This window comes from Bos taurus, chromosome 22, assembly GCF_002263795.3.
Source record: "Bos taurus isolate L1 Dominette 01449 registration number 42190680 breed Hereford chromosome 22, ARS-UCD2.0, whole genome shotgun sequence".
In the NCBI taxonomy this organism is placed as follows: domain Eukaryota; kingdom Metazoa; phylum Chordata; class Mammalia; order Artiodactyla; family Bovidae; genus Bos; species Bos taurus.
The window spans coordinates 59842439-59857995 of NC_037349.1; the positions used below are offsets into that span (position 1 = coordinate 59842439).

General features: G+C 54.8%; 1 protein-coding gene across 2 annotated transcripts in view; it reads right to left on the reverse strand.

The window, feature by feature from the left end:
- The window catches only part of PODXL2 (podocalyxin like 2), a 49227-nt gene that overhangs the window by 3747 nt on the left and 29923 nt on the right, over window positions 1-15557 (reverse strand). For both annotated transcript variants that reach the window (XM_024983128.2, XM_024983129.2), the window contains 2 exons: window positions 6369-7084; window positions 5740-5814 (listed from right to left, as the gene is read on the reverse strand). In XM_024983128.2, the coding sequence (XP_024838896.1) occupies window positions 5740-5814; window positions 6369-7084 (791 nt within the window). The remainder of the gene's footprint in view (window positions 1-5739; window positions 5815-6368; window positions 7085-15557) is intronic.

The window sequence follows — 15557 nt, forward strand, 5'->3', positions numbered from 1 at the left end:
GGACGTCTGTGCCCTGGCGGGCTGCAGCGGGAGCAGGAGGACCAGCAGAGGCTCCAGAGCGCTCGGGCCCTGGCTGGGGGCGGGGAGACCCCCTTCCCACCTGACACTCCTTCCTGCTTAGGTCTCCTTCCCCTTGTGCACAGGGAATTACACAACTTAAGACCAAGCGGCTGGCGGCAAACAGGAACTCAGCACGCGCAGGAGGCCTCGCTCCTGACTCCCAGCCGGTCACTGTCCCCATGGGGCCGCCTGGGAGAGACCCTCGCCAGGCCTGGTGGTGCCCCCCAGCAGCACCTCCCCTCTCGGACACGGGCAGTTGCCACCCCCGGCTCCTGCCTCTCTTGAGCGCCCAGCCTCGGAGCTGCCACCCGTGTGGGCCCCGACCTTTCTGCTGGAGCCCAGGCTAAGCAGCGAGGCTGTCACACCCTCAGAATGACGTGCGTCCTGCTGTCACGGCACGTCCAGGCACGGCTCCTACCAGCCTCAGACTCGCAGCCTCACAGGAGCTGGTTCAGCTCCGCGCTCGCGAGAGGCTGGTGCCTGGAGATGCCTGAGTGAGCCAGAGGGAAGCCCCAGCCCCTGGAACGGCTGCCACCATCGGTGTGTGCGTGCACACGCGCTCGTGGGCGTGTGTGCACGGGGCCCGAGTGGGGCGCGTGTTCTGGGCCCCCTCGTGGGTGAGGGTCACACACCGCCTGAGCACACCTCACATGTTTGGGGCCCACATGTCTGGCTGGCTCAAGCCCGAGAGCCACAGGGTCACCTGCGAGGAGGCCGGCTAGCTCAGCCTAACTTCACACCATGCATTCTGTAGACGGGAACTGAGGGGAAAGCACTGGCTTTGGAATCCTGTGTCGGTTCACATCTCGGTTCTGCCACTTGTCAGCTCTGTGACGTTTAGCAAAATACTGTTCCTCTCTGAGCCTCGGTTTCCCATCTGAGAATGTGGGCACTGGTCCTAAAACCGCAGACTTTCTGTGAGGGTTAAAATTACTTTTTCAACCACAAGTGCGGGGACAACTGGATGTCCCAAAAGAAAAGAAAACCATGCCTGGACTCATACTTCATACCCACACCAAAGTCCATTTCAGGTGCATTTTACATGGAAAGCTTTCAGAAGCAAGCATGGCCTTGGAGTGGGCAAAGATTTCTAAATTGGACCCAAAACTCCTAACCATGAAGAAAAAAAATTGGTAAGTTGGACTATTTTATGGTGAAGTTAAAAAAAAAGGTCTTCCACTTATCAGAGGGTTCTATCAAGAGGGTCAAAAGGCAGCCCGCGGAGCAGGAGACGTTCGCACAACATACACAGAACGGGGGCTTCACATCCACGATGCATAAGTGATTTACAGACATCGATAGACAAAGTCAGCTAGCCCGGCCGCCAGGTGAGCAAAAGATCTGATGAGGTACTTCACAGAAAAGAGGCTCAAACACGTACGGCAAGTCGTTCAATCTCACTGATCATCAGAGAAATGCAAAATAACCCACAAAGTGAGGCCTGCGAAATGGTTAAACTGGGAAACAACGCAGACAGCCAGCAGCCCCCGAGCGCCAGGCGCTGCCGCGGAGGAGCACACTGCTGGGCCACCGTGGGAAGCTGCTGGGCAGCACCTGGCCAAGGTGACCTGCGGCGCCCATCAGAATGTGCCCGGTGCCCGCCCGCCAACGTGCAGACCCCAGAGCCTCCAGAGCAGCAGACCCACAGCAGCCTGGGAATGAAGCTCCTCAAAGGCCCGCCACCAGCCAGAAGGACAGAGAGAAGACGAGCGTGAACGCACGCGCGCAAGGACACAGAAGCTCCCGAAAGCAGGAGCTGAAGTGCAAGAAGCTAGAACAGAACACCACACTCGAGGAGCCCCCCTCTGTCACATTCAGAAGCACGCAGGGTTGATTCATGGTATCACAAGTCCACAAGGAGGCTCCCTGAGGAACAGTCTGGAAGGCGGTGTGGCCCTCAGGCTGTGCTGGTCTCTCCTGACCGACAGCCGCCCTCCCCGGCTGTCCCCACAGCCTGAGGCGTGAGGATGCCCCCAAGCAGGCGCAGGCGTACCCGGTCTTCCCTGCCAAGCCCTCCCCGGGCAGGGGACCTTCCCCAACGGCCACAGCAGCACCCCAGCCAGTGCCCGGGCCCTGCGTCCACACACAACTCCTCACGGTGCCTGGGGCGATGGAAAATGGTGTGGCTGCGGAACGAAACTGTGTGGCAGCTCCTCCAAAAGTTACAGATAAAATCACCAGGTGGCCTGCAAGCCCCTTCTGCGCACACCAACACAATTCAAAAAGGGGTCTGGGAAGGCATGTGCACACCACAGCATTCACAGCAGCATTCTCCACAACAGCGGAAACACGCCTGTCAACAAGTGAACAATAGCAAAACGTGGTCCTTCCGCACACTGGAATACTGCTCAGCCTTAGACAGGAAGGCTGTTCTGACACCTGCTACACCCAGCATAAACCTTGAGGACGTGACACTCAGTGAAACAAGCCAAGTCACAGCAAAAGCAGATCGTGTGCGACCCACTAACACACAGGGCCCCGAGCAGCCAGGTTCAGAGACCGGAAGCAGAAGGGGAGCTGGGGGGGAGACGGAGCTGTTAATGGGGGTGGTTTCAGTTTTGCAAGACGGAAAAGTCCTGGAGCTCTGCTGCACAATAATGTGAACACACTTAATACAACCGTACACTCAAAAGTGATCAAGATGGTAAATTTTATGCTAGGATTTCTACCACAATAAAAAAAATCCCACAATAATGGCTAATTAGGTAGATGTCACACATACCAATAACCTCTGATATGCAGATGACACCACTCTTATGGCAGAAAGTGAAGAGGAACTGAGGAGTCTCTTGATGAAAGTGAAAGAGGAGAGTGAAAAAGCTGGCTTAAAACTCAACATTCAGAATATTAAGATCATGGCATCTGGTCCCATCATTTCATGGCAAATAGATGGGGAAACAGTGGAAACAGTGAGAAACTATTTTCTTGGGCTCCAAAATCACTGCAGGTGGTGACTGCAGCCATGAAATTCAGACACTTGCTCCTTGGAAAAAAAGCTATGACCAACCTAGATGGCATATTAAAAAGGAGAGACATTACTTTGCCAACAAACGTCCATCTAGTCAAAGCTATGGTTTTTTCCAGTAGTTATGTATAGATGTGAGAGTTGGACTATAAAGAAAGCTGAGAGCAGAAAAATTGATGCTTTTGAACTGTGGTGTTGGAGAAGACTCTTGAGAGTCCCTTGGACTGCAAGGAGATCCAACCAGTCTATTTTGAAGGAGATCAGTCCCAAATATTCATTGGAAAGACTGATGGTGAAGCTGAAACTCCAATCCTTTGGCCACCTGATGCGAAGAACTGACTCCTTGGGAAAGACCCTGATGCTGGGAAAGATTGAGGGCAGAAGGAGAAGGGGACGACAGAGGATGAGATGGCTGGATGGCATCACTGACTTGATGGACATGAGTGTGAGCAGGCTCCAGGAATTGGTGATGGACGGGGAGGCCTGGTGTGCTGCAGTCCATGGGGTCGCAGAGTCGGACACGACAGTGACTGAACTGCACACAAACATTAAATGAGAAGAACAACAAAGCAGATAAAACCAGGGAAAACAGAAAGCATTTTAATCTCTTTGTGTTGTTTGGGAAGAAAAAGAGACATTAACTTTAGACGTCATTATCCACGTATGCACACCCCAATTCCTGGGTCTCAAGGCCCCACATATCCATAAACAGCCAGAAGGCCGCTTGGAGAACGCCAATTCTGGGTCGGAGGAAGGGGACATACAAGAAGAGCTTGGAGCACCCACTACACTGAAAGCAGCGACACCAGGGCCTCCCTGGCAGTCCAGTGGCAGAGACTCCACCCTCCAGTGCAGGGGACACGCTGAGCCCTGGCTGGGGGCACGAAGACCGTGCACGCTGCATAGCAGCCAAGCCTGTGCACCACAAGTCCTGAGCCCGTGCGTGCTGGAGGCCGCGCTCCACAACAGGCCTGCCTGACGCAACGGCGCCACTGAGCTGACACCATCAGATAAACAAACAGCACAGAGAGGAGAGCCGGGGCTATCAGACATTCACAGGCTGGTCAAAGGGCTCAGAAGCCGACTTAGAGAGGCACTCACTGGCCAAACGGGTGCGGACAAAGCAGGCTGCCCGCCACTCAGCTCCACAGGATCAAGTCTGGCCGCTGGCGTCGCGACTACAAGAGCCCTCTGAGAGGAGAGCCGGGTGAAGCAGGCTGTGTCTGGACACCTGGGCCCCACAGGGGCAACACGCATACTGAAGAAGAACGTCGCTGGCCCTAGATTCCCGCTCTGTCCCACATGCAGCAAAGCACCAGAGTCACGAACTGCAAGACCCTCAAGGCCAGCGGCAGCCTCCCCCCGAGATCCCGGCTGCAAGCAGCTCCTTCACCAAAATTCACGCCATCCCGGCTCAGTGTCTCCCTCTCCGAGCAGCTCCTCGGGGCCTCCGTGCTCAGACACTGAATAAACTCGACCCACAGCCCTCGCATCATGCATTTTATCCAGTTAACAGACTGAGCATGCATGAGATTAAGAACTGCCCTGGGTTAAAGCACACCCATGAAGTCAAAATCTACCCGTTTATAAAGATGCTGGGAAGAAGTGAGTATCTCACTGGTCACTTCCAGATTAAATATGTGATGTACTCTCACCACCCCGCCCCAAATTCACTAAAGAAGAAGGAAGGTTGTGTTTTAAGGTCTGAAACCACAAAGACAAAGCCACAACAAAACAACAGAGGAGGCAGAAGCCACACGCTTGGGCACCGGAAGTGGGCGGATGGCGGGTCGGTTTCCCAATTCAGCAAGCCCAGAGAGCAGATCCTGAGCCAGCCCGGGCAGAGCTGAGATGCAGTCACACGGACACTTCCACTCCCCGCGAGCTCGGGACGTGCAGCACTGGTGAGCTCCGGGGGACGATGGGAGGGGAGGGCGGGAGCGCCAGTGAACTTCAGGGGAGGACAGGAGGGGCGGATGTAAGGGGAGAACAGGAGCGCCAGGACAGTGCTGGAACAAGACGACTCTCCGAGTCTGCTGGAAAAGCACTGCATCCCTAGGCGATCCCCCCGCCCCCTGCCCAACACTGTAGAGCTGACAAACATCCCTTCTCCTGGCACAAGACCACAGCCAACTGCAGGAGAGGCTCACGCTGCAGATGAGCGCAGCTAGTGAACGGCCCGGCAGGCACGCCTGTCCTGACTGGCAGACAAGAGCCCTCTCGCACCTGCTCCAGAACACCGGTGACCAGCCCCACACCGTCAGGTAGGACAAAGTTCCTCTTTCCAAGATCCTACTCACCCAGGAAGAAGGACCTAAAAACACCAACATAAGACATTCTCAGATCAAACGGCGCAGCCAGACCACCCTCCGGAGAAGCTCAGTGAAGCCCCCCAGCAGGCTGCACCAGCCCTCCTAAAAACAGCTCCAAACTAACCCCAGCAGACACCTGAGAGAGGATGCAGGTGGAAAACTGACGACACGCAGGAGAAGCAACCTGCAAAGACACGACCCCGTGCACAAAGTCACAGACAGAGGCGGCAGGCGCAAAGAGCCCCGGGGACGTGACCCTGTGCACAAAGTCACAAACAGAGGGGGTAGGCACAAAGAGCCCTGGGGACTTAAAACCAGGGAGCCCTCTTCTCAGGCGCTGGTGGGAGCAGCTCGTCCCCCGCAGCCCCCCCAGGGCCCGGCCGCCCACCCACCGGCACTCACACACTCTACGTTCTCAGTCATGTTTAGGATGACGTAGTTCTTCCCGGCCAGATTGCTCCAGTCTTTGCAGATCACCTGTGCAGTGACACAGAGGGGGTCTGGAAGGAGTCTGAGTGGAAACCCCGGAGACGCGAGGAGGGCGAGGCCGAGTGTGGCTGTGACGGCTGGGGGGCAGACCAGCTGCGTCACCTCCACGACTGACAGCCCCCGGCCCAGCCAAAGCTCACAACCTGCTCTCTCGGGACAGGAGGCGCGGGCCCAGAGGCTCCAGGGCAGAGGGAACTGGAATGCTCTGAAGGGCGAACAGTGCACCTGTGGGCGGACACCAGGCTGACCGCCCAGGACCACCCCTTTTCTTCTGGGGCCGGGGTGGGCCAGGCTGGGGGTATGTGAGAGTGACTTATGGGGTGGGGAGGATGGCAGGGTGGCGGCACACGTGGGGGGCTGTGGTGGGGAGGGGGCTGGCGGGAGTGCCCCCCAGCAGCTGTGACAAGCAGGGGGACCCTGAACTGAGAGGGGGGAAGGCTGGGGGTAGGCGGGCCAGTGTGGAGAGGACGCCACTGATGGGCCGTGAGCAGTGCCCCCAGAATCTGCTTCCTGCCCGCCCCCGCCCCGCACAGTCACTCTACCTGCGTGGAGTCCCAGGGCCTTCTGGACGGAGCTGCCCTGGCTGGCCCTTCCTGGGGCTCCTGCCTGAGGTCATCTCGCCCCAGAGTCACAGAAGAAGGTGTCAGCTCTGTGCCTCCGGGGGCCAGCGGGAGAGAGGCCGAGCCTCCGGGCTGCAGGGCGTCTCTGCCAGGGCCCTCAGCCCCACCGGGAGCCACCGTCTGAGGGAAGGAAGCGGGGGACGGCCCCGCGCCCGGCCAGCCGGCCAAGCCCGCAGCTGCAGCAGCGGCCTCCACACTGGGCTCCGGAGGGGCCTCAGACACGCTGCTGCGCCCTGCGGCCGGCAGCACTGTGGGCCCCGGCCCGCGGCCAGCCATGTCCTGACCCCTCAGGGTCACCGGACTCAGGCTGACCCCAGGCAGGGACAGGCTGGGCTCCATGCTGCTGCCTGCCTCCCCCCCCGAGGCTGCCTGGTCCCCTGACTCCTCAGGCCGGTGCTCAGGGGGCTCCAGGGCCCGGCTGCTGCCCACCGGCAGGAAGCCCAGGGCCTGCCTTCGGGCGCCCTCCTGGGGTCCGGTCACTGGCAGCAGCTGCTCCTCCTCCTCTCCGGGGGCCATGTGCCAAGGCGGCCCCACCAGGTCCACCCCGGGCAGCGGGGAGGCAAGACTCGGTGTCTCCTGACTCTGGCCCGTGTTGTCCGTGGGATCCGCCTTCTCAGTCAGGTCCGGAAAAGCATAATCTGTGGACAGAGAGGGAGATTTCATTCCAGAGCTTCATTGTTCATGGATTTGCTGAGCAGATGATAAAAAATCCAAGAGAGCCTCAGGGGGATGGTGGGGAGGTCGGTGGACAGTGGGTCACGTGGGAAGGGCGTGGGCAACAGGCTGGACTGGAGGGGACAGATAGGGCTGGGGGACGAGCCCCAGGCTGGCCCTCACTTCCTTCATGGGAACGACGTGGTGCGCCCCGCCCCGGTGTACAAGCCCCAGGGACTGGGCCTGCGGCCATCTACGCCCCGCTCTGGCAGCCGGCTCTCCGTGTCTCTCTGGCTCCTCGTCTGCGCTCTCCCCTGAAAACCATCATGACGCTTCACCCCTTTCCTAACAGGCTGGGGTGGGGGTCTTCCATGTGAGTCTGAGGACCCTCTCAGGGCAGGTGATGACCACCATCCCTGACCGGTGCTCCTGCTTTGAACTGAATGATGCCAGGAGGCAGAGGGCAGAGGCTGAGCCCCAGTGTCTGGAGTCTTCCCGTGCTCTCAGCGCCACTGCTGGCGGGGAAGGAGTGCTTCCTCACCCACCAGCCCCTGAGAACGGACGCCTCCTGGAGACTGGGACATCTGTCTTCTCAACGAGATGTGAAAAGCACAGGCCAGTTTGTTTGGAAACTCATTCAAAATGTCAGAGTCTACATCTAGGTAGCAACAGACATTGGCGGCCCCACTTTGTTTCAGAATAATAAACGTCACCAACATAAAACTCCAACTAAAAATCTTAATTTATCTAATTAAAGAATGAAATTTTACGGAAGCTAAAAGTAATAATAATAATAAACATCAAAGTTCTGAAACACCGTAGAACCGGGGCTGGGAAAGGTCTACGGGGGTGACTGAGCTGCTCAGCCTCCTCCTCCTCCTCCTCCCAAATTTCTGACAAAAGAGACAACTGTTTTACACCATGAAAATAAAAGTCTAAAAACACAGATAAATTTCTGTTAACATGGAAAGCAGATGAGCTCAGAGAATCAGATAACCTCTCAACCAAAATAAAGAGGAAAGTCAGCAGTGGAAGAGGGAAGTTCTCTCTGTCAGAATCAAGGAGAGGGAAGTGCTGTGGGTTTAGTGAGGACACAGAACCCAAAGCTCAGAGGGCAGAAGACAACGCTGCAACGCATCCTAGCGCCTCAGAAAGACACAGACACACCGCTTCCCTAAAGCAAGAGCAGAGTAACAAAGGCAAGCAGTCTTTTAAAAAGCAAAGGTCTCGGATTTATTTGCAGGGCAGCAATGGAGAAACAGACATGGAGAACAGACTTTTGGACATGGAGAGAGCGGGGGCGAAGGCGAGACGTGCGGCGAGAGTAGCATGGAGGCTTCCATCACCGTATGTAAACTAGAGAGCCAACGGGAATGGGAACTCAAACAGGGGCTCTGTACCAACCTGGGCGAGGGGGATGGGGCAGGAGATGGGAGGGGAGTTCAAAAGGGAGGGCACGTGTGTAGACCTACGGCTGATCCATGTTGAGGTTTGACAGAAAAGAACGAAATTGTGTAAAACAATTATCCTTCAATTACAATATAAATTAAGTAAAAGAACAGTTCTTGGAAACTAAAAATCATTTCAATGTATGTGAACTTTTGATAGAACAGCTTGAAGAAAAGTCATCAGAGCAAAAGCAAAAGGGAAATAAGCTAAGGGGTAAAGGCGATCAGTGTCGGTAGGTTACTGTCATCTTCAACAAGACAGAAACACCCCGAGTCCAGGCCTCACAGAAGGAGCCCTCAGGCTGGGAACAGCGGTGGGCTCAGCCCCAGCCTCACTCTCAGGACACGCCAGCTCTCGGAGGACAAATGGGCTGCCTACAAAGCAACAGGGAACAGACTCTCGTCAGGCTTCTAGTCAACTACACTAGACTGCAAGAAGGAAAGGTGTGCTCAAAATCCTGAGGGAAGCTTACCTGGAACTGTCACGCCAGGCCTCCCTGTCCATCACCAACTCCCGGAGCTTACTCAAACTCATGTCCATTGAATTGGTGATGCCATCCAACCGTCTACGGTCTCCCGAAGCAGCAATGTCTCCTGAGCACCGCTGTCTTCTGAAGCACCACTCTGTGCTGGACACCCATCTCCTGTGCACTACTGTCTGCAGGATGCCACTGTCCCCAGAGCACTCTCTCTCCTGGACAGCTCTGTCTCCTGGACACCACTGTCTCCTGAACATGTACCCAGTATACCACTGTGTTCTGAACCAACATCTGTCCTGGACACAACTGTCTCCTGGACGCCGCTTTCTCTTCTACCACCACTGTCTCACTCAGTACCCTGCACCACAGTCTCATGACAGCACCATGTCCTGAACAAAAGCGCGTCCCGGACACCGCTGTCTGTGTGCACCAGTCTCCTGGATCCCACCACCTTTGGATCACCGCAGTCTCCTGGAGCGTCACAGTGTCTAGACTCCACTCTCTCCTGGGGCACCCCTGTTTCCTGCACAGCACTGTCTCTAGAACCACCAGAGCCCTGGCAGCAGTCTCCTGGAGCACTCCCCAGTGTCTGGAGGACCACTGTCATTTAGGCACCATGTCTACTGAGCAACACTGTCTCCTGAACTCCACCATCTCCTGATTCCACTGTCTCCCAGAGCAACAAAGTTTCCTGAGTATCATTTTCTTCTGGAACACCCCCATTTCCTGGACCATAACAGTCTCCTAGACACCAATTTCTACTGGAGCACCACCGTCTCCAGGACCCCACCATCTCCTGTGTCTACTGTCTCCCAAAGCAGCAATGTTTCCTGAGTACTCCATCATCTCCTGGAGCACCACAGTCTCCTGGAGCATATCTGTCTACTGAGCACCATCGGCTCCTGGAACCCACCGTCCTGAGCCCATTGCCTCCTGCAGCAACAATGTTTATTGAGTATTGTAGCCTCCTGGAGTACCACTGTGTCCTCAAACATCATAGTCTTCTAGACATGACTTTCTTCTAGAGCAACATTCTCTCATGCACACCTCTGTCTCCTTTGAAGTACTGTCTGCTTGACACCACTGTCTCCTCAGCACCATTGTCTGAGCACCACTGTCTCCCTGGCAGCACTGTCTAGTAAGCACCACTGTCTCCTAGAGCACCAAAGTCTCCTGGATATCCCTTTCCTGGGAGCACCTGTGTCTCTTGCAGAACACTGTCTCCTGTGCATCACGGTCTCCTGGACATCACCGCCTCCTTGAGTTCCATGGTCTTTTGGACACCATTGTCTCCAGGAGCGCCAGTGTCTATTGACAACACCATCTCCTGAACACCACTGTCTCCTGGACGCCTCCATAACCAGGAGCACCACTGCTTCCTGGCAAGCACTGGAAAGTGAGCACCATTTTCTCCTGGACACTATCATCTCCTGGAGCACCGGAGTCTCATGCAGAACACTGACTACTGTGTGCCATGGTCTCCTGGACACCACTGTCTCCTGGGCAACACTGTCTTTGGCGTACCGTTGTTGTCTGAACCTGACCCTCTCCGAAGCACCACTGTCTTCTAGACCAACAGTATCTCCTGAGCACCACAGGCTGTTTGAGTACCATCTCTTCAAAACCACGATTTCCTGAACACCGCTTTCTCCTGAGCAGCACTCTCTTGTGAGCACCATGGTCTCCTAGACATTATCATCTTCTGGAACACCAGTGTCTCATGCAGAATACTGTCTCCTGCGCACCACAGTCTCCTGGACACCACTGTCTCCTGAGCATCATTGTCTCCTTGGCAGCACTGTCTACTGAGTAGCACTCTCACTTGAACTCCACTGTCTCCTGAACACCATTGTCTCCCAGAGTGACAGTGTCTCCTGAGCATCATAGTCTCCTTGAGCACCATGGTCTCCTGAATACCACTATCTCCTGGAGACCCACAGTCTCCTGGAAAAGCATCATGTCCTGGAAACCAACGTCTCCTGAGCACCACTGTCCCCTGGACACCAACATCTCTTAAATCACCACTGTCTCATGCATAATACTGTCTCTTGTGTACCATGGTCTCCTAGATACCACCACCTCTTGAGCACCATTGTCTACTGGACACCAATGTCTCTCAGTCGTGTCCGACTCCTTGCGAACCCACACACTGCAGCACGCCAGGCCTCCCTGTCCATCACCAACTCCCAGAGTTCACTCAGACTCACGTCCATCAAGTCAGTGATGCCATCCAGCCATCTCATCCTCTGTCGTCCCTTTCTCCTCCTGCCCTCAATCTTTCCCAGCAGCAGGGTCTCTTCCAAGGAGCCAGTTCTTCGCATCAGGTGGCCAGAGTACTGGAACTTCAGCTTCAGCATCAGTCCTTCCAGTGAACATTCAGGACTGATTTCCTTTAGGATGGACTGGTTGGATCTCCTTGCAGTCCAAGGGACTCTCAAGAGTCTTCTCCAACACCACAGTTCAAAAGCATCCATTCTTCGATGCTCAGCTTTCTTTAGAGTCCAACTCTCACATCCATACATGACTACTGGAAAAACCATAGCTTTGACTAGATGGACCTTTGTTTGCAAAGTAATGTCTCTAGTTTTTAATATACTGTCTAGTTGGTCATAACTTTTCTTCTAAGGAGCAAGCGTCTTTGAATTTCATGGCTGCAGTCACCATCTGCAGCGATTTTAGAGCCCAAGAAAATAAAGTCTCTTACCGTTTCCACTGTTTCCCCATGTATTTGCCATGAACTGGTGGGACCAGATGCCATGATCTTAGTTTTCTGAATGTTGAGTTTTAAGCCAACTTTTTTATTCTTCTCTTTCACTTTCATCAAAAGGCTCTTTAGTTCTTTGCTTTCTGCCGTAGACATGGCGACATCTGCTTATCTGAGATTAATGATATGTCTCTTATGCACCATTATATCCTGGACGTAGCTTCTCCTGAGCACCACCGTCTCTGAGAGCAACAACATCTCGTGAACACCATAGACTTCCAGAGCTCCATATTCCCTTCAATACCACCATGTTCTGAGTACCACTGTCTCCTGGGTACCACCGTCTCTGGACACCATCCTCTCCTAAGCACCCCTGTCTCTTGGGCGCTACCATCTCCTGTAAAACTCCTGTCTACTGGACACCAATGTCTCCTGAGCACCACTATCTCCTGGATTTTACCATGTCTGGAGCACCACTGTCTCCTGTAGCAACAATGCTTTCTGTGCACCATACTCTCCTGGAGTACCACCGTCTCCTGGGTCACCACAGTCCTCTAGATACTGCTTTCTCCTGGAGCACCACTGTCTCATGGAAAGCAACATTTCCTGAGACCACTGTCTCCTCTGCACCACTCTCTCCTGGGAACCATGGCTACTGATCGGCATTGTCTCCTGGACCCCACCATCTCCTGGAGCAACAATGTTTCCTGAGTATCATGGCTCTCCTGAGCACCATCATCTTGTAGAGCAGCACAGTCTCCCAGATTTGACTTTCTCCTGGAGCACTGTCTCCCGGACACCACTGTCTTCTGGACACCACCGTGTCCTGGAGCACCTTTGTCATTTGGACAGCACCATCTTTAGAGCACCACGGTCTCCTGATCACTACCATCTCCTGGAGCACCACAGTCCTGCATGCCAGCATCTCCAGTAGCACCACTGTCTCCTGACACCACTGTCTCCTGGACATGATCATCTTCAGGAACACCACTGTCTATTAATACTACCATCTCTTGAACACCACTGTCTCCTGGAATACCACAGTCTCCTGCACCACCACTATTTCCTAAACACAGCTGTCTTCTGTGCACCACTGTCTTCTGGACACAACTGTCTCCTGGACACAGTTGTCTCCTGGAGCACCACTGTCTCTTGGACTTCACTCTCTCCTGTGCACCACTTTCTTTTGGATACCACCGACTCATGGACCACCACAGTCTCTTGGACACCATCGTCTCCTGAGCACCACCATCTCCTGAGAATCATTGTCTCCTGGAGCTCCAGTCTCCTTAACACCAGTGTGTCCTAAACATAATTGTCTCATGGATACCAGCACGTCCTGTAGCACTACGCTCTCCTGAATATTACTGTTTCCTGAAGTACCATATTATCTCGGATACTAAAGCTACGTTTTTTCCAGTGGTCATGTGTGGATGTGAGAATTGGGCTATAAATAAAGCTGAGTGCCGAAGAATTGACGCTTTTGAACTATGGTGCCGGAAAAGACTCTTGAGAGTCCCTTGGACTGCAAGGAGAGCCAATATTCAGACTGCTGAATATTCATTGGAAGGACTAATGCCAAAGCTGAAACTTCAATACTTTGGCCACCTGATGCGAAGAACCGACTTATTGGAAAAGACCCTGATGCTGGGAAAGATGGAAGGCAGGAGGAGAAGGGGACAACAGACGATGAGATGGTTGGACGGCATCACCGATGTAATGGACGTGAGTTTGAGTGGGCTCCGGGAGTTGGTGATAGACAGGGAAGCGTGGCGTGCTGCAGTCCATGGGGTCGCAGCACTGAGCGACTGAACTGTGACTGTCTCCTAAGCACAGTGGTCTCCTGGAGCATGATCATCTCTTGGGGCAGTATACTCTCCTGGACACCACCTTCTCCTGGAGCATCGTTGTTTTCAGGACACCACCATCTCCTGAAGCACCACTGTCTCCTGGAGCACCACTGTCTTCTTGATATACTGTCTCCTGGTGCGCCACCGTCTCCCGGACACAGTCCTGGAGACCGCTGTCTGCTATGTAGCACTGTCTTCTGGAGACCATTATCTTCTGAGCACTGTTATCTCCTGGACACCACTGTCTCCTGAGCACCACTGTCTCCTGGAGCACTAGACTCCTTGACTCCACTGTCTCCTCAGCAGCACTGTGTCCTGAACACCACCGTCCCGAGTAGCACCCTCTCCTAAGCTCTGCCATTTCCTGGAGTACCATATTCTGCTAACATCCCCATCTCCTGGAGTACCAAAGTCTCGTGGACACCTCCGTCTCCTGAGCAGCACCGTTTCCTGGACACCACCACCTCCTGCATACTACTCTCTCCTGAAGCACCAGTCTCCCACCACCATCTTTTCAGTACTACTGTCTCCTGGAACACCACCCAGTCCCGAGCACCATCATCTGGACCGCCATTTTACCTGGATTCACTGTCGCCTGGAGCACCACTGTCTCCCAGAACACTATTTTCCCTGGACACTACCATCTCCCGGACCCCACTTCCCCTGGAGCGCCACCTTTCCTGAAGCACCATTCTTCCAAGACACCACAGTTTCCCAGAGCACCACCAAATCCTGGACACCACCATCTCCTAAACATCATCATCTCCTGATGCACCACCTCCTCCTGGAACAACACCGTCTGCTGGACACCTCTGTCTCCCATACACGACCATCTCCCAGAGCTGGATCATGTCCTGAAACACCATCGCAGGATTGCACGACGCCTCAGACCACGAAGACCGTCCACTGACAGCCCTGTGGCCACAGAGAGCGGGGCTCCACCCTGCTTATTACTCTAGTTTTTGTCTTCCCGTTCCATCTACTTCAGGGGTGTGGAGTCAGGTCCCACAAACCCCGAAAGTCTGTCAAGGACAAACATACTTCTCACCTGGACACAGATTTGAACAAGCAGAGATGCCCAGGAGACACTTTGAACTCAGCGTATAAGGACATCAAAGCTTGTCCCTGTGCCCTGGACAGGCATCACAACTCGGGCACCAGAGTCAGGAAGGGTCCCTCACAGCCCATGCCACCTAGGGGAGGCTCCAGCTAGGTCTCAGTGTATGAAGATCAAGGGATGGCTAAGCTGCCCAGGGCTTGGCCAGCCAGCCAGCCAGGTCTCCTCACTGTCCCTGAGACACGAGAGGCCCACCTGGGAACTCACTCAATCCCCTCCCCATTAGCTTCCCTGCAGATGCACTGGCTGACGTGCTGAGGAGTGGCAGCGCCCCCAGGTGGCGGTTGTTGGAAATGACATCTCCCCTGAGCTATGGGGAACATCAGGCCTGCACATCCCAGTCACGGCCCACAGCCCTTCTGTAAGGGGTGCAGAAACAAAGCTCGGAGGAAGGCGGACACTTCCTCTGCGTTGTGAGGCCCGACCCGTCGCAGCTGTAAGGCTGCCAATCTCAGGCTCCTGTGTAGGCAGAGCTAGTCTCTGAAAACACGTTCCCAGCCAGCCAGGCAGGGCCAGAAGGGGCTTCAGACACCACAGGGGCCAGCTGATGTGGCAGCTTCACACCCGTGGTCCTGGCCCCTTTGAAACTGGGCTCCTTCGCCAGCCTAGCTGACATATAATAGCCAAGGTCAAGCTTCAGAGTTCTGCAGGCGGATTTTAAATTCTGGTGACCAGTCCCAGGGCTCAGCACAGCCACCTCTCGGGGGTGTGAGGCTATAATGAGTGACACAAGGGATGCACAGCCCCAGGCCCACAGAGGCTCTGACCCTCCCCTAAGGTCACCTGCAGGTTGTGCACCCCTGAGCTCAAAGCACACAGGCTGTGGCTGGTGTGCTCGGGTGTGGCTGTGGCAGGACCC